This window comes from Mchenga conophoros, linkage group LG5 (assembly GCF_057382185.1).
Source record: "Mchenga conophoros isolate Kocher_MC1m ecotype Shallow Benthic linkage group LG5, M_conophoros_male_GT1.1, whole genome shotgun sequence".
Taxonomy (NCBI): domain Eukaryota; kingdom Metazoa; phylum Chordata; class Actinopteri; order Cichliformes; family Cichlidae; genus Mchenga; species Mchenga conophoros.
The window spans coordinates 35,627,517-35,647,642 of record NC_140530.1 but is presented as its reverse complement, the minus strand read 5'-3'; the positions used below and the strand labels follow the sequence as shown (position 1 = coordinate 35,647,642).

At 40.1% G+C, this 20,126-nt stretch overlaps 1 protein-coding gene across 4 annotated transcripts in view; it reads right to left on the bottom strand.

The window, feature by feature from the left end:
• Positions 1 to 20,126, bottom strand: part of ppp1r16b (protein phosphatase 1, regulatory subunit 16B) — a 94,076-nt gene that overhangs the window by 14,475 nt on the left and 59,475 nt on the right. For all 4 annotated transcript variants that reach the window (XM_085275136.1, XM_085275139.1, XM_085275138.1 and 1 more), the window contains exons 4-5: positions 10,173 to 10,318; positions 6,425 to 6,528 (exon numbers count right to left, since the gene is read on the bottom strand). In XM_085275136.1, the coding sequence (XP_085131262.1) occupies positions 6,425 to 6,528; positions 10,173 to 10,318 (250 nt within the window). The remainder of the gene's footprint in view (positions 1 to 6,424; positions 6,529 to 10,172; positions 10,319 to 20,126) is intronic.

Here is a 20,126-nt window from a genome sequence, read left to right as displayed (position 1 = left end):
TTTCAGGAAACGTACATAACTGGCAGTAAATGTGACTACATTAGTTTCAGGTGCTTCAAATACCCTGTTGAGTTATAAAGTTGTATTTAACTAAGTAAACAATATAAATGAGAACAGACAAGAACATCGGGCGCAGTGAAAAACCTAACCAAACAGTTCATAGCGGTTGGACAAAAGATCTGGTCAAATATTCACCCAGAACCATTGATCAGGTGTTCAATGTTTGTATGTGTGTGTGTGTGGATGTAGCAGGCTTGTATAAACATACAGTACATGAGGACATGATGTCATTCAAGTATACACAAGCAGTTATATTTTTGCACATAAGGCAACAGAATGTCCTTTCTGTCTTAGGGGCTACTTGTTTAAACAGCTCCTAACTGCAGTGTTAAGCAGAAAGGAGCCTGTCTTAAACTGAAATGTCTGCAATTCCTAGTAAAGGGTAACCATGCTACCATGGCAGATATCTGGTATGGCAATCCTATAGCAGTTTCCTGCAATAGTACAGTAATAAAGACAGTGACTGCTGTGATGGCTGCACAGCTGGCTAAAGCTGTCTACACTGCACTTAAGGCCACTTGTATCTGTTTTTACTTACATTATGAAAATGTACTTATTCTTAATCTTGTGAAGAATTAATTACTTGGAAATAGGTTTTTAGAAATAAGCCACATAATGATTTTTTTTTAGCTCCAGTCTTTTTTCTTATTCACTGCTCTTTGTGGATTTGGCCAAATGAATTCCACATGATATAAGCAGATGTTATGCATGCTACATGGCTGATTTCCAACCCCTAGAAACTATAAAACTAGTATAAAATGAATAATTCAGTGAGTAAGTCTAATCAGCATCATTATCATAAATATAAATTCCTGCTAGGTTTGACGTCACCCAGTAACAGTACCCTAGTACCCACTCCAACAGTCCATCACTATAAATTTTTATCCCAATACTGCATAATTCAATTCAATTCAGTTTTATTTATACAGCGCCAAATCACAACATCAGTCGCCTCAAGGTGCTCTATATTGTAAGGTAGACCCTACAATAATACATACAGAGAAAAACCCAACAGTCATATGAACCCCTATGAGCAAGCACTTTGGCGACAGTGGGAAGGAAAAACTCCCTTTTAACAGGAAGAAACCTCCAGCAGAACCAGGCTCAGGGAGGGGCGGGGCCATCTGCTGTGACTGGTTGGGGTGAGAGAAGAAAGACGGGATAAAAGACATGCAAACTAACCAGCTGACCTGCACTAACGGCTTGGTATTTCCACACACCTTTTAATAACACAAAATTAGTATATTTACAGTATTACACTAATACTTATATGTATAATTAGTATACTAGGTATAATCAGATATAGTCTAAGTATACTTAGACTATATCTGATTTAAAAACTAAAAGAAATGAGGACATTCACTAAGGCTACGTTCACACTGCAGGCGAAAGCGCATCAAATCCGATTTTTTTTGACCCTATACGACCCATATCCGATCATGGTATGACAGTGTAAACGTTACAAATCCGATATTTTCAAATCCAATCTGGGTCACTTTCCTATGTGGTACTGAATCTGATACATATCCGATGTTTTAGAAAGCGACTGCTGTTTTAATGCGACGGTCATGTCGCATTAAATCCGTCTTTTACGTCACTGACACAAGACAGACGCCAATTATCAGCGCCGGAGAAGACATCGTGAACGCTTCCTGGCCATCCAGTATAGATGTCAGTGAAACTGTTGGGAAGACAACGTTGGAGAAACGTGAACATTTTCTTTGTACTGCATAATCTGCAGATTCTGACAGAAATCTGCAACTATCCTATGAAGCACCGCTCCTCTCTAAAACAGCAATAAGGATCATTATTAGGTTATTCACATTATTATGTAAATAACAAAATAACTTAAAGCAAAAATTGGGAAACGTGAAGTCCGAAGTCTTTATATTAAGGGCCATCAGTCAAACAATATTGTTTGCTCTGGGTCTAAACAGAGCGCGTTGTGTGTGACGTCTTCTTTTGCGCATGCGCCGCTTTGAGCGTTCACACTAGAGTGCGTTTGCTGTCGCATTTTATTTGTAGTGTGAACGAGCAGACAAAAAAATCGGATTTGAGCATTAAGACCTGCAGTGTGAACGTAGCCTTATTCAGCAATGCTTCTTTTAAACATAACAGTCTTCCTCTCCTTTCTCTCTTTTAGTGCTGCAATTAAAGTGGGGTTTTTTCTCTCCTTGGGAAGGAGCAACTTTACATTTAGCTCAGATATATTTTGTGAACAGTCTGTATGTTTGGTGTTACGTTTTGAGCTGTATGAAAAGTTGTATTTGAAGTGGTCTGGAACTTTTGTCTCTTAAGTACTGCAACTGCACCTTTACGTATGCACCATGAACGCATCACAGGGATGAGAAGGGAAAAGGGACGTCTGGAAGGTGTAAGCAGGCTATGGGATGTCATTATCTTCTTATTACTGAGCAGGTACCTCCAGGCCCTCACCGGAAGCAGTGCCAGGCTTCAGCACATTGAATAGTAGTATGCATTAACCTGCCAATCAGATTTCATTACTCAATAACTGAAGGTGTTGGAACACTTTTCCGGATCATTTGAATTTAACACCTGAACAGAAGAAACAGAGCAGGGGCTTGTCCAACGAACTATGACTGCTGCTGCACTGGAATCGTGAGACTTTTTCCTTTCAAATAGCGATGCAGAACAGGCCAACGATATTCAAAATATGCACAAAGTGTTACCATCTTCCCTTCTTTATTGCATGTGTGGATTTGACTGGGCATTAAAAAAAGGCATTAAAGGTGTCATGCCCCACTCTATTTTACCCAGATACACAGATCCGCTCCTTATCTCTGCAGCTCATCACAGATGAACTGGGCTCTCCGGGGAAGGATCAAGGAAGCACTGAATCCGTCGATGCTGCATATCAAGTGCTGTGCGTGTGTGTGTGTGCGCGTGTGTGTGTGTGTGTGTGTGTGTGTGTGTGTGTGTGTGTGTGTGGGGAGAGAGGCTGACTGTGTGTTCCCATCCCTGCAGTGTCTCAGGGGAGAGAAGTCTTATCCAGCAGTACAGTGCTGAGAACATTACGGGAGCAATTAGCAGCACCACGCTCCTTTTAATCAGCTTAATAATCATTCTTCTCACCTACTGTACCGCTATCTGCTTTCTGCAGCTTGAGAGATCCTATTGTAAGCTGAGAACCTCATTTTCAAGTGTCTGTTTTCCCTCTGAGAGCCTCCGCTCTCTGTCTCTGTGCATTTTCAATAATGCCTCGCATCCACACAATGTGGCTTCATGTGTCCTGTTTGTACTGTTAAAAAGATCAAAATTATTAACTGCAAACTTGTTTACGAGTGCAATAACCAGGCTTCTCGAGCTTTCGTTAACCAGGGAAATATGACTGAGCACCCCTGATGCTCTCCTCCGGCACCCTGCATCTACAGTCTCCTGCTTACTCACACCAGCTCCACACATGCATTTGGCATTTAGCAGTGTGCTGAAGGGCACCTTAACCAACTTAGGAAAGTTTCACCTTTTCTTTACTTTTTTGTTTTTGATACCACTTGAGAAGCGCACCAACCAACAGCCTCGTACTGGTAAACAAAGAGGTGTGAGCATATGAATAAGCAATGACTTTTGTGAGGCAGCACGCTGCCCTGAAACACGTCGAATGTGTCTGTATGAGACTCGAAAAGAAGGATTAGATATGATTCATGTACTACTGAGTTTGTCTTTTTTAAAGATGTTTGTTGAATCGCTAAAGTGGAGGTGACGTTAACAGTGTTAACAAAATGTTAGAAAGATTAATATGTGTGTACGATCTGGGAGGCAAAGAATACACTTTAATACTTAGAAGGAAACTGTGCTGCACACTCACTCATTTTAATAAAGTAAGTATGAAGCTACAGCCTGCTAGACTGCTTCTGTACAGGAAAAACAGAAAGTTTGTTCTGTCCAAAGCAAACAGCATCTTCCATAAAAACAAAATCAATGCAGAAGCAGAAAAAAAACTGCAGTTCAGTCAACAGTCGTGTCATGCTGGCCCCAAAAATCACAGTTCAGTCTTTTCATTGGCTGAGTTTGGTTTTAACACAACCATAGTTAGTTAAGACTAGCCACACATACCTAGGGTCTGACTAAGTCAGGGGTGCCCAATCCCGGTCCTCGAGAGCTACCGTCCTGCAGCTTTTAGATGCATCCTTGTTCCCACACACCTGAATCAAATGAATGGCTTGTTATCAGGCCTTTGCCAAACATGATGGCATGCTGAAGAGATCAAACCATTTGATTCAGCTGTGTTGGAGTAGGGATGCATCTAAAAGCTGCAGGATAGTAGCTCTCGAGGACCGGGATTGGGCACCCCTGGACTAAGTCAATGACTGCCCATGACAAGCAGATGCTACGTGAAATTGCTTGCAAATAGGTAGGCTGCACTAATTGCTCTGGTCACTAAGATATTGCCATGGTGGCCTGTAGTTTGCATGGAAGACAAGTGACAGTGAAACTGTGAAAAGCGCAACGCAATCTAACTGGGGACTGTTCACCTTCAAAGTAAAAGTAGGACTTTTTGAAATATGTTTTGGATGCAAAGGTAAAGCACCAGTTTTACTTTGAAGGCAAAAAGTCTCTGTTTTGGTTTGCATCACACTTGTTTGCAGACAAGTGAAACTCTTCTATGCAAACCTTGTAATAAGCAACAGGAGCTTTTTGGTATGACAACATGTATCCACCAAACTGACACAACCACTTGCCACATTTTTCCCAGCAAACCAGGGGTTGCCAGGGGATGCTGACTGGCCTTGAAAGTGTATAATACTGGCACACCAGCTTTGCTAACCAGACATAAGTGGTTAGGACTTAGTAACACTAACCAAGCTAGAAAGCCATAACTAGGGTTAGCCAAAAACCCAACTGTACCCAGTTTCCTGGTTAATAACTACTAATACAACTGGAGGTCTGTGTGACGTCTTTGTTTTAGTCTATGGCCCAAAGGCAACACCATTAAACTATGTTGTAATCAGAAAGCAATTAATTAAATTTTTTTGCAATCTTTTTAATTGCATTTTGCAAAATGATATTTGAAATGAGCCACAGTTTAGCAGCCAGTTCTACAATAGTACAGTGAAAACCGCCTGCTGCTCGTTTTTGTTGTTTTGTTCCCAGCCGTGAGAACACATGCCAGCTTGAGGATGTAACCATTTACCAGAAAACAACAACAAAACACTGAGAGCAGCTCGTGTTAAGAGGCTTGATTTTACTCCAGTGTAAATAAATTTGTCTGTTGCTTCGACAGCTTTTGTACGCGTCTTTCTTCACACCGCACAAACAAACAAAAATGCAAACAGCACGAGTTTCCCCCTCCTTCATCACTGATGTGCAGTTATGTCAGCGCTGATCTCCTTGAACTCTCTTTCACTCATGTCGCAGAGACAAACTGTGGCGTCTGCAGCTGTTTACAGTGACACAGCATGAATATACAGTATCCTAATCTGCACCCCGCTGGCACAGAGAGAGAGAACTGTGAATACTTTCAGCTCCTCACAGTGTCAATCATAAAACTGTGCCTGACACTACGTGTGATATCAGGTCACAACTCTGATGCCATCTTCTTCAGCAATCTGTTCTTATGACCGTTAAGACTGCCAAAAGCTGCAAGCCGCAAAGGTTAAAATAAGATTTGCATCTTCCTTCCTTCTCATCTCTAATTTTTGCTAGACCTGGGCTCTTAAACGACTGCTTTTTATAGCAGTCACACTTAAAAAAGTAACAAAAAGTAACAACACAGTCCAAGTGTTAAAGTACAAGAAAGCTGATTAAACGTCCACACATAACCTGTCACAGTTTTATTCAGACTAAAATAGCAGATCTATACAGCAATACATGAACTTTGCTGTCCAGACAATGATTTTTAGACTGGATACAACTTTTAACTTTTCTAACATAAGCTTTAAAGTAAGGTAGCGGTAGGCTGTGTTTTCAATAAGTCTAAGAAGCTGAGGCTGAGTTAGCAAGCTAGCCTCTTCTGGTAAGTCTCCTGGTGTTTTGGCAAAATACACAGTTGTCGACTAGGAATGAACAGATGTAACCAGGGAAGGAAATGAACGGGTTGAACTAAGTGAATGTTGTTTTTCCTGGAAATATCTTGTTCACTGGGAGTCTAAAAAGAAAAAGGAAATGTTTTACAAAAAAACTCACATGTGCTGGTAAAGTTAAAGTTACATTTAATTGAAATAATCCCAACATAAACGTACTTTGTGTAACATCATTACTCCTGCGCATAACTATGTAATCTTCTCTCAATTATCAGTCTGACAGTCTGCAGACAGACTGAATCTGATTCTAAACTTACTAAAAGATTTTATCATCTGTCTAACCTTCCTGTCAGTAACTTCCCCTTTAAGCATTTATTCTCTACCTCTGTTGGCCATGGCCGTCTCAATGATGTCCAGCGTGGGATCATCTTCACACAGGTCGTAGGGCATGTTCCCATCGGAGTTGACTGCCAGCAGATCTGCGCCACTGTGGGAAATGAGCGGATGAATATTTCAACAAATCCAATCAGAGTTAATAAATGCTCCGAATGTACAATATGCAGGGCTAACGACTCAATGAGAAAAAGTGTTCAATATATTACATTTCATAGCACCATCTGTGATCCTCAAAAGTTTAAAAATAACCAAAACAACTTGAGTCATCAGGGTAACGCCGCCCTGTTTTCATGTCCCGACCTACTGTAACACACAAAGATGCTGAAAACTAACAATCTATAACTCAAAGTCTTGGATGGGGATGACAAAACAAATGTGCATTGCACAGCACTAACTGAAGAAGCTAATTAACGTCTTTCAGCCCAGAACAAATGACACTGCCTCATTCAGCAGTTTTTAACTTCATCCATGTCACAGCACGGTCGCTTTGACGAGTCCTGCACGTCAACAGATGGCAGCAGTGTGTTTGTGTGTGTGTAAGTCTCTGCATACAGGCTGCAGTTCAACCCGTCATGTTAACAAGCAGAAACAATACCAATGTGTACACGTGCAGTATGTTAATTTGCCTGTTTTGTCTCTTTGTGTGTACATGTGTCGCTGTTATTGCTTCATTAGGATGCAATTAAAGCTTAATAAACTCAGTCTAATTAAATCCTAATTAAACATGTCCACAATGTGTGAACTCATGAGTCATCTATACTTCTTACACGTATTTGCATCCAGTCAAAGACAGTAACAAGGACATTTTTCCCTATGGGAATTTGGGTCAGTGTTACTGAATTATTAACAACATCTGCATATCAAAGTTGGATAATAATTCAGTCTCTGTCATTATTAAACCACTACACATCCTGCGGCTGGAAATAATTCAGTATTATCCTTTACTGACCTTCAGTGGGTTTGCTTTATCTTCAAATATCATTATAACACTGATTTTTAGTAGAGGATAGTGTCATTTCCACGATGTTTTTCACTCTTTTTTTGTATAATTTGTCACAGCTGTTAGGTGCATTAGCATTAATTGTTGCTTCTGTTGATTTTGGAACAGAAAAACCTAATCTGTCTGGACAAGAAAAAATCAGGTTCCTCAAACTGCGTCTGTGGCTCATTGGGGACAGTAGCTGCAGTTATATCTGTATATTTGACAGCATGGCAACAACATGCCATGCTATTAAGTTTAGAGTATCACGTAAGCACATGTTTTTGCCTGGGAAACCATCACAGCCATTCATTATACTGCTGGTCAATTTAAACTTTCAACCTAAAGTGGATTCATTATGGTTTAAAATAACCATGATTTATCTTATACTGGCCCCTTAGCAAACTTTTTAGCTTGGGGCTCTTTAAGCCAGGTCTTCTGATTGGCTGTCCTTTACAAACAGAAGAGCTGAAAAGCAGGTGGGAGGGGCTTCCATATTAAAATCCTCTCTTTATAACATCATACAGATCCAGGAGCACCCAAAAAAAAGTTAGAAACAGCGTTTCAAGCCTCATCGGGAAAATCTGTCCCTTAGTATGAGCCCACTATCACAACAAAATGAACAATAATATGGGAAAGCATAACAGACCCACCACAAAATCAAATTGTATTGTTTATTCTGTGGCCTGTAGAGCTATTCATACATCTGATGTTCACAGAAATCTTTATATCTTGTCACTATATCATAACTGTAAGCCTCTTCTCATGAACTGCAATAATGCAAGTGAAGTTTAGTAGAAATGAAGCACGTCTTTTAAACTTTATGACTAATAGTTAACAAATTAACTACATTTTGATGCATTCAGTCTCGAACTGCAACTGTTCGGTTTGTTTATTTTTGTTGTTTTAATGCTGTGACGTGCTGATCTCAATATTTACCCAGAACTGACATGTTGAGCTGAATCCAGCAAAAACCTGATGTCATATTGTTACAGAGCTACTACAGGGAGTGCAGAATTATTAGGCAAGTTGTATTTTTGAGGAATAATTTTATTATTGAACAACAACCATGTTCTCAATGAACCCAAAAAACTCATTAATATCAAAGCTGAATGTTTTTGGAAGTAGTTTTTAGTTTGTTTTTAGTTTTAGCTATTTTAGGGGGATATCTGTGTGTGCAGGTGACTATTACTGTGCATAATTATTAGGCAACTTAATAAAAAACAAATATATACCCATTTCAATGATTTATTTTTACCAGTGAAACCAATATAACATCTCCACATTCACAAATATACATTTCTGACATTCAAAAACAAAACAAAAACAAATCAGCGACCAATATAGCCACCTTTCTTTGCAAGGACACTCAAAAGCCTGCCATCCATGGATTCTGTCAGTGTTTTGATCTGTTCACCATCAACATTGCATGCAGCAGCAACCACAGCCTCCCAGACACTGTTCAGAGAGGTGTACTGTTTTCCCTCCTTGTAAATCTCACATTTGATGATGGACCACAGGTTCTCAATGGGGTTCAGATCAGGTGAACAAGGAGGCCATGTCATTAGTTTTTCTTCTTTTATACCCTTTCTTGCCAGCCACGCTGTGGAGTACTTGGACGCGTGTGATGGAGCATTGTCCTGCATGAAAATCATGTTTTTCTTGAAGGATGCAGACTTCTTCCTGTACCACTGCTTGAAGAAGGTGTCTTCCAGAAACTGGCAGTAGGACTGGGAGTTGAGCTTGACTCCATCCTCAACCCGAAAAGGCCCCACAAGCTCATCTTTGATGATACCAGCCCAAACCAGTACTCCACCTCCACCTTGCTGGCGTCTGAGTCGGACTGGAGCTCTCTGCCCTTTACCAATCCAGCCACGGGCCCATCCATCTGGCCCATCAAGACTCACTCTCATTTCATCAGTCCATAAAACCTTAGAAAAACCAATCTTGAGATATTTCTTGGCCCAGTCTTGACGTTTCAGCTTGTGTGTCTTGTTCAGTGGTGGTCGTCTTTCAGCCTTTCTTACCTTGGCCATGTCTCTGAGTATTGCACACCTTGTGCTTTTGGGCACTCCAGTGATGTTGCAGCTCTGAAATATGGCCAAACTGGTGGCAAGTGGCATCTTGGCAGCTGCACGCTTGACTTTTCACAGTTCATGGGCAGTTATTTTGCGCCTTGGTTTTTCCACACGCTTCTTGCGACCCTGTTGACTATTTTGAATGAAACGCTTGATTGTTCGATGATCACGCTTCAGAAGCTTTTCAATTTTGAGACTGCTGCATCCCTCTGCAAGATATCTCACTATTTTTGACTTTTCTGAGCCTGTCAAGTCCTTCTTTTGACCCATTTTTCCAAACGAAAGGACGTTGCCTAATAATTATGCACACCTGATATAGGGTGTTGATGTCATTAGACCACACCCCTTCTCATTACAGAGATGCACATCACCTAATATGCTTAATTGGTAGTAGGCTTTCGAGCCTATACAGCTTGGAGTAAGACAACATGCATGAAGAGGATGATGTGGACAAAATACTCATTTGCCTAATAATTCTGCACTCCCTGTATTCCTCACTGCATACATGACCTTTTACAGCCTAAGGCAGTGCCATTACTCAATTTTCCTGAAGCATAATGAGTTAAATATTAGATTTCATAAGAACATATTTAGACTTTCGTGGTGCTGGTCTTTATCTCAGACAAGATAAGGGCTGTGCTGCAGGAAATCATGATGTATCATATCTTTATGACTTACTGTGCGATGAGTATCTTAACAAGTCCTGCGTGGCCACAGGTAGCAGCAGCATGCAGCGGCGTCCACAGTTCGTTGTCCTGAGCGTTAACACTGGCTCCTCGGTCCAACAAGAGCTTCACCATCTCCTCATAGTTGTCTATGCAACACTGTATGGAGAGAGAGAGACAGAGGAAAAGGGAGGGAAGGAAAGGAGGAGTAGGACAAGATTAGATTTGGTTCAGGTTTTAGGAAATATTCAATAGCCCAGTATTTTCAGGATTTGAATTTCAGTGTGGGATTGTGGGTACTGCACATAGAGGAAGAGAATGAATGGATGGACCGATGGAAGACACAACAACAGAACAATAAAATATGTGCAGCTCACCACTATCCCCTCCTTACCCAAACAAGTGGTCACCCTTGTGGAAAACAGTTAACCCCCAATTTTGAAATATGACTTTAAAGGCCTGATCTAAAACCTTGGGGGGGAAAAAGTAGTAAGGAAAATACAAAAAAATATGATGGTTTGTAAAATAACATTTCAGCATCTTAATCATTCAAGAATGACAACAAAACCATAAATAAGTAAGTACCCATTTGTGAAATCTATATAGTATTTTGTTAGGCTATCCTAGAGTACAAATCTAAGCAACTTCATACACATTCATCCTGACTTCTCAGCCATTGTGTGGGTTTGTTTCCTGGACAAAGGCAGAGGGTCACAAAGTATTTTGCTTGTAAAGCTGGGTGTGATTACAGGGTGGAGAGGAAAGAGAATTTTCCATGAAAACCATTCTCCAATCAGACGGCTGTCAGCAGCTGCAGTTTGCTCCATCAGAGCTAATTAGTGAGTGTGGCAGTAACAACAAGTTACTGCCACAGATAACAAAAAACAAGAGAGAAAGAGGCAGGAAAGTGCTGAAGAAAAGGATGGAATTACTTTGTCACAGTGGGAGGGTCAGATATTATCAGAAAATCAAGACGTTCAGGGAGAACAGTTTGTTTCCAAAGTCTGAAAAGGGCATGTCAGCTAATGCCTCTGTTATTGTTTGCGGTGGTGAATCTGGTCCATGACATTTTTAATCAAACCTTCCAAACCAATTTTTATTTTTCCGCTTTGTTTTGTTTGTTCATTTTATACCAAAGAACCCTTGGACACCTTTATATCAAAGGAAATGAGACATCTGTCACACAAAAAAAACAAAACAAACAAATGCAAAATCACCTTTAGCAAATTGTTTGCTGACAATCCTGCTAAAAAAACCCAAAAGTGCTTCAATGAAGAAAAAAAAGGGGGGGGAAAGAAAATAAAAGAAAGAGGACTGGCAGCAAATACAAAAAAAAAATAAAGATAACAAGCAACAAAAGAAAGAAAACAAAATACATCCACTCAGTAATCCGCTTATACTGTGAGGCCTTGGCGAGCAGCAGCCATCTCAGCATGTATTGGAAACCACGATGTTAACACACAAGTCTCAAATTGTTTCCACTTTCTAAATCCCCGATTGCAATCCATCAAATCACAAGCTCCTCTGTTCAACTCCTGTGTGATTATATTCTGACTTCAATTCTGCAATTTGGGTAAAAATTAGTCAAAGTTTGTGAACTACAATTTTCTGTTAGCTCACCATCCCATGTCTTCAGATTATTGATAGACTCTACTTTTCTGCAGTGTAACACTTTCTAAAGTGACATTTTTTTGCACCGTCTTCTCAAACGTGAGGGTTTTTCGGCTCTTCTTTATTTCATCTGATTGCGAATTGTTTACTTGAGAATATAATCTACAAGGAAACATTTTGTTGCATGCACAGGTTAAACCTATGCGCTAGTTATACGATGCTAATCACTTCTGAGCAGAAAAAAAATAGACATTTTCTGTTAAACCAACTGTATGCTTATTTTTAAGCGGCTATAGGTCGTTTTACTTGTATATAAGCAGTTTAATTAGAGTGAACCTGCTGTGCTCCATATTACTTTTCCTTAGTAAAGCCTGTCAGCCTCACTCTCTCATACAAAGCTCCCTTTCCTTAAAGGCCAACATCCCTTTAAGCCATTTTTCTTCATATTGGCTTCCAGTCCCCTGGCTTCTAAACAGAACTCATGACTTTTGAACACCATCCACTCCACATGCCACTGTGAAGGTTCTGAAACAAACAAAAAAACGAAAACAAAAAAAACATAATTTCTTGATGTGATTTGATTGATTAGCATTCAAATATCTCAGTGAAGACAGAACAAAGATCTACCACAAAGCAAGAAAGCATGAGACAACAACAATAATTTCTCATTCTTAATAAGAAATGATAGTTTCTGGCATCTGTCTGTGCAGGTAATTATTCAATCTGGAATAAGAGAATGGACTGTTGGTAATAATTTACTCATTAACTGCTTAATATGGCATTTAAGGTGGATTTGATGTTTAATCCGCAGACAATATAGAAGCTAAGTACAGGGTGGGCCATTTATATGGATACACCGTAATAACATGGGAATGGTTGGTGATATTAAAGTCCTGTTTGTGGCACATTAGTATATGTGAGGGGACAAACTCCTCAAGATGGATTTACAACTCACAATGTTTAAACAGGACTTTAATATCACCAACCATTCCCATGTTATTACGGTGTATCCATATAAATGGCCCACCCTGTACTGTAACATCATCCATGGGTTTCTGGAGGCTTGTTGTGAAGCAATTATACTTTCGCCATCTTGGTTTTAAAGAACTAGATGTGACTACGAGGGTCAAATGTCACTATGAAACCACTCACTCATTAACTAACAACTTAAATCTGCCGTCTATGGTTTAATCACAAGCATAATGGCGTAGTATAACAACAGTGATGGTAGGAATAATATCAGTAAATTTTTCTGTGACATACAACTGTCATATCATAATATCAATGGCACAGTGCAGAACAGTGTTTAAAGCCCAGGCATGCCCAACAACGAGAGCAGCGTGTCAGCCTCCAATGATGATTTAGTAAATAGTGAACTTTAACAACCTCCAACAAAAGAGCAAATGTTTGATGGGTTAGGGTTAGAGGTTACAGGTTAGGGATTTTCCATTTCAATTTTATTATGTGCAAGCATAGTGCAGGGTCCTGAAGAGTTACAAGGTTAAATTACTTGAGTTATTGTTACTGTTGAAATGTTGAGCATTTCAGTGGAAAAGACTACCTGGGATACTTTTGTGCTTATGCTTTGTATGTATACCTGTATCTCTAATATTGCACTATATTACTGCTGCTGGCACCTTGTGGCAACAGATTCCAATTTTGAATCAGGGCGTCTATGATCCATGAGCTCACTGGAGAACAGAAGGATGGAAAATGCGTTCATTTTGTTTGCACTAATAAATGCTGCTGTCTGCAAGCTGCAGTCACTGATGTTCAGTATTTTTTTTTCCTGAACTGTCAGAAATGCTGCAAATTTTATTGAAATATTCTGTTAAATTTTCACCTCTAATATTACATTTGGTACCTTTCAAGATGGTCGAGGACAACTTACGAGCAATGAACAAAACCACAGTATGGATAAAATAACAGCTGCAAGACAGCATAGAATTAAAATTCACAACACACCAAAATCAAACAGCATAGACATGTTTTCAGAGATGTTTTCAGGCTGGCTTTAAAGACAGGGACAGGATCAATGTTGCAAATGTGGTGCAGGAGAGAGCTCGAAAGAAGGCGGAAAGCTTTTTGGTAGAAAGCTCAAAAGCCCAAGGTGGACAGCCAGGCAGCTGGTATAATAAGAGTAACAGAGGAGAGTACAGGAAGGAATGGCAATGTGCAGAAAGTGAGAGAAAAATGAAGGTGCGAGATTGTGGAGAGAGTTGAAAGTAAGAAGCAAAAATCTTAAAATTAATGCAGCTGCTGAAGGAAATGAGTAATACGTTCTATGGAAGGAGTTCTGGCTATGAACAGCTGAACCCTATAGAGAAGTTTAAGATTTTTACTTTAATAAATATGATATATAACCAGAGCACGTCCAAGAAAATCAGTACTGATGTACAGGATGTATGAAGCCGACCAATATCACATTGGTAGAAATATGCAGGCTGAGTGATATTATTGATGTGCGTTTCAAAATTTAAGGCATTATGGAAAACAGCAACTAAGCTCTTGATCTGGGAAGGAGGAACGATTTGAGAAGTGGCAACGCACAGAGCGAGCTTAGCACATTTGTTCAAAAAAAGTTTTAGTTGCCCAGTTGTTACACCACTAACAACTGGGCAAGGTTGTGAATTGAAAAGTTTTCACTATACATGCTTTACAGACTTACAACAGACTTGACCAGACTTTAATCTCTTTAAAAGAATATCATGAGAGATTGTATCAAAAGGCAGAACTCAGATCAAGAAGCAACCCAGAGTCGGCTGCCATCAGAAGATCATTTGTGATCTTGACCAGGGGTGCCTCTGTACTGTGAACTGGCCGAAAACCAGACTGAAATTGTGAGATGATTGTTAGTAGGGTATGAATAACTCTGCAGAGCAACATTCTTTTTTGTTTGTTTGTTTTTGAAAGAAGAGTAATGTATGGTAATTATTTTGGTTGAAAGGGTCTTCTTAAGAGTCGAACTTATCAAAGCTGTTTTAAGAGGTAGGGGGGAAAAAGGACAAGATTTGGGAAAAGTAAATTATGTCAGTTATAAAAGGAGCGAGAGAGAATCAACAGGACTTGGCCCCCTAGTTGACAGTGGCTCTGAGGTGTAGTGGTTAACACAGTTGTTTTAATGCATGAAACATCCCCAGCTGGAGGCCAGGAGGAGACCTAAACCCAGCTGTGTTGATCCCTTGGGAAATAAGGGAGCAGCTGAAAGCAGCTAAAAGCACCCGTGCAACAGTGGTGACAGAGCTTAAGTAATTAAGCTAAAATGTCAAATTAAGTATAAAAAAGTTTTAATGTCAGGGGTGTAAAGTAGTTAGTAAAATGTTTTTCTCCATCTCTCTCTAATGTCTCTGTTACACCCGCGAAGCAGTTTTCACTTTTTCCACTTAATAACTATACCCAGTAATGCCAGTGGCTCCCTTTTTACACTCTGCATCGTCTTTTAGCAGCGGTTAGAATGAACGTCAGGACTTCTCAAATTTCCCCCTCATCTTTGAATTTCCACCATAATCATCATATAAACGTTGGGAGGTCGAGGTGCAGAGAGATTTTTTCTTTTTGTGGATTTGCATAAAAGATGAGCTGAAGTGCAATCTCCAGAGATTTCTAGTATCTCAGAGTAGGAGTGAAAGAAGGGAAGGCAATAATACAGAGCGAGGCAAAAACATAACTATAAGCCAACTGGAGAGAAATGCCAAGAAGAAGAAGCATGAGGGGCAGATTAGAAGACAGAAGAAAGTCACTTTGGGATATGTAAACAACAACCGCAGACTCCATTCTTCAGCATCATTTACATAGAGTCCCTGCTTTCAAGTAATTTTAGAAGAATTAGCAGCCTACTCTACTCAAACTCAGAGACCAGAAACCTGTGTTACATTTGACCATAAAGAAAATCCCTTTAGGATCATTTATCTATGTCATGAAACCAACTATAGCTCAGCTGTGTCTGTGAGATGATGTGACAGCTCAGACTGTTACCTTCTGTACCCCATACAGTACATCCCCTCTGGCTCTAAAACAAACCCTCAATCTCCATTCTTTCCATTACTTGCACTCCCTCTCTGACGCTGCCTTCCAGCTCTCTGATAAAACTTTAATCTTAATGCTCGAACAACAATAAAAAAAAAAAAAGACTTAAACCACACTGACGTAAGAGAAACTGATTTGTGTACATTCTTTGGAGTTTTGTAGTGTTGACTTACAAGGCTGCTCAGATAAGGCACATCTGACACGAGCGTGTGATGGTGGGGGAGTACGTGAATTAATATACAGCACAAGAGAGGAAATGAAATTACAGCACAGATGCCGAGGACAGGCAGCAGGAAGACAGATAAGAGGTAAAATGGATGCAAAGAAGAAAAAAAAGAATGCTGACTGGAAACATGTCGAACTGACAAACACATCCTTTCAGAAACGTTTTAGTGCAGGGGAAGATTTTCATTCTGAAGATTATCGATGAGAAGTTACGAAATGAGGTTTTGCACCTGATCTGCAGAAAACCTTACAGGCTGTCTGTTTAGTTAATGATCATTTTGGATGGATTGATCATCATCAACATAAAAACATAATCAACAATTAAGACAGAGATATGGTTTGAAAGAACCAAATACAAGTTTAAAGCAACGGGGTTTCTTCTGATGGTAAAGTTAGCAAACTTAGTAAATGTATGATTCTTGTGCTGCTACCCCAAAATAAAAATATCAGTGGTTTTAACCAGGAAGTGAAACAAGAAGTCTGGTAAGTCAATGTTGGACTAAATATGAAGTGAAACAATCCAAACTTATTATTGGCCTTGGACTAATAATAAGTCCATATACACACACACACACACACACACAAAATGGCTATAGCCTGGAGATCCAGGACCCAGTCGCAGAGCGCCGGAGGAGGTGCGCTCAGACGTTTCTCTTTTTCTCATGATGCAATTTTTCCTTTACTATCAATGATGCAAATAGCGAGGCGTCAGACAAAATTAGCAGGAAGGAACAAAGTATCTTTATGACCTCCTTCTGATGCTGCCAAAAGCAGAAGTGGTATTCTGTGAAGGCTGCTCTATGTATGTCAATGACTTCCGGTGTTAATGTTAGAAAAGAAACCAAATTCAAAGGAAAAGACAGAAGTGCATGAGTCACACATCTTTTTTTTTTTTTAAACGTGCGCGTGTCAGTTGATGCATGTGTGAGCATATATGGTGATAAATTGATAAACTGGTAATTCAGTGAACAACTTATGGGTTTCATTTTCCATCCGAGTCTGGTAATTGGCAAGCTGCAAGAGATAATTAAAAAAAAAAGTGAACACAAGCTTGTCAAAGACATTCAGTACACTGTGTTGGCTTATTCCAGCCGGCGGCAACGTCCTGACAGATGTCATCAGAATCAGAAGAACAGGCTGCAACCTACACACAGCAGCTAACATCTAGGCTAATCTCTCCAGCCTTCTGAATACACCCACATGCTTAAGCCCACCTGCTAGCTAACTGCTTGGCTAATCTCATTTCCTGTGACAAACAAAAAACACACATTTTCACCCACGAGCTACGAAAGTAAAGACAATGAAGCAAACAGGAAAATAATGTGCCATTCATGCAAAGCACTGAGAATGGGAGCATGGTTCAAACAAAGGCCCAGATTATTTCTGTGTGCCTGGAAAACAACGGCAACAGTCTTACCGTGGGCTGAGAGGACCACAGCTCGGGTCGAGGAGCGAAACGATGAGGAAATAAGACCAAGTATTTGAATAGGGGCAGAGAGGGCAGACGGTGACGGGCCTCGTACTTAAATCAAAATACCGAGGGGTTAAGTGAGCAAGAGCAGGGCCAGCCCGCTGAGACTACAGCTGATATAGCAGGAGACTAGAGGCTGAGGGGGGTTTATATTTTACTATAGCTAGAGGAACTAATACAAATAATAAAGAGTACATTAATATGAATGAATAAAAATAGAGATGCCTTGTTGATGAACTGCAGAGAATTAAATGAAATGGATTAAGAAGTGGGGCATCAATGGATCACCATATACAGCCTGAAAAGCAGATTTCAGGAGTGCAACACAATTTAAACGCCTCCCGTGTCTCATTTCCTCTGGGTTTTTTCCCCCGCCTCCATCTCACAGGCATCATACTGCATCTCCAAAGAAAAAAATGCATATAAAAGTATAGTATATCAAAGAAAGTATATTAATAAGAAAGAAAGCAGGTTATTACTGAATTTTGGAAGCAGAGTATAAGAAGATGATGTCGAATGGCTGGCGTGCCTGAGTCCTCCAAGGCTGAAGTAATGAAGAGCTGAATGACTAATGAAGAGTGTGGAACCACACAGGAATGCCGACTCACAATTTTACAGCTCAGCCTGATCAAACCCTGCAAATGATTATACGGCACGAGCATCAGTCATATCGCTACCAGTCGGTCTCCCTGCATAAATATCTGCCTGAACACAGCATTTTTTTAATGCAACTCCAGCAGTCTGTTGCTGTTCGGGGTCATCGTGCCCACTCGACAACATGGAGGCCCCCACCGAGCAAAACACTCAGAGCCGGAAAACAGCTGTGGCTCGCCCAAATATGGGACAACACAAGGCAGGTGTGTTTAGGAAAAAAGAAAAATAGAAAAAACGCTGCCTTCCTCTACCTCAGAATAGCTTCAAATCAAAAATATCCTTGTTTACCTCCATTAACTGCAGATTTCAGATACTGTAAAGCACTCCAAAGGTTATAACATCACCTTAACAAAAGAAACGGATACGATTTATGGTACATAACACATATATGTAGATAATATTCCAATAGGGCAGCAGCGTTCACTCAGGGCGTCAGGAAGACAAACAGTGTCTGTTTCTGAAAAAAGCTAAGACAAATTCAGAAGGGTTGGATGAGGTGATTCATTTGTTGCATCATACAGAAAAACAAAGTGCTCATTTTACACAGAGCCATGAATGTGGTTTCCCCCGATTTCAGTCTTTATGCTAAACTAAACCGCTGCTCATATTTACCACAGAGGCATGAAAGTTTTATCTTTTATCTAACTCTCAGCAAGAAAACAAAACGTCAAACGGTAAATAACTAAGGATTTATGCTTGAAGCTAACAAGGGCCTACAACAGTGTGCTAGGTGTCTGATATTAATGTTTTGACTCACTCTAACCCTTTACATAGAGTACGGAGTTCAGCAGGGAGATTTTGATGTAAAAATCCCAATAACTATGAGCGATTACGTAACCATTAAACGCAGACTTACTATGAGCTACAGCTCTGTGAAACAATGGTGTGAGCTCCCCCTCGTTTCAACATAAACGTGTTTTATTCACGAAAAGAAATAAAGCCACAATCCTAAATTGAAACAGCGATGTCTTTGATTAGTGGAGGTCAACGTCTATGCCTTTGTGGCCCACAGATACAATCAATCGATCAATCAAACTCGAATGTGTTTGGAGAAAGAGAAACTGAGTATTACCCAAAGAACATCATCCTCACAGTCAAGCATGGAGGCGGAAACATGCTTTGGACTATTTTTCTGCTAGTGGTACAGGGCAACTTTTCCACATGGAGGGACCAGTGTGAATGGGACAAGGTCTTCCAGCATGACAATGACCTAAAACATATCACAAAGGCAACAAAGGAGTGGCTGAAGCAGTGGCTTAGCCAGTCTTCAGACCTGAAGCTTCCTAAAACAACGGTCCCCAACCTTTTTTGCACCACGGACCGGTTTATGTCTGACAATATTTTCCTTTAAAGGTAGCTAAATTGAATTGAATTATAGGTCTTTAAGGTGTCGCAGATAAATACAACAAAATAAAACCAGTAGCGGTACCAAAAAAAGGAAGATTTATTCATAACACACGGGAAAAGACCGAGGGAAACAGAGTTAATAATAAAAACCATTTAAAAAAAAAATAACGCTAAAAACCAATTAAAACCCTGAAAGCCATAGATTTTAACCCGGGCCTCAACTCTCGCGGCCCGGTACCAAACGTCTTATGGCCCGGGGGTCGGGGACTGCTGTCCTAAAAGATTTAGAGAATTTAGAGAAGAGCAGTGGGCCAAACTCCCAGCTGAGATGAGACAAGAAATGTCTTACCACTTGCCAACAAGGCTTTCTCCAACTACTAGGCCATGTTTGGTTGGGATTAAATTTTAACTTTAAAAAGAAAAAAAAAAAAGCTGAAATTGTGTTTTTTCTGGAGTTTTGGTTGATATTCTATCTCTGTCCCTTAAAATGAAACCACCATAAAACCTTTCATGTCTTTGTAAGTGAGCAAACATACAAATTCAGCAGGGGATCAAATAATGATTTCCCCCCAGTGTATGCTTTATTATTGTACTCGACAAGCTTCCTCATCAAACTTGTCACACTTGACCCCC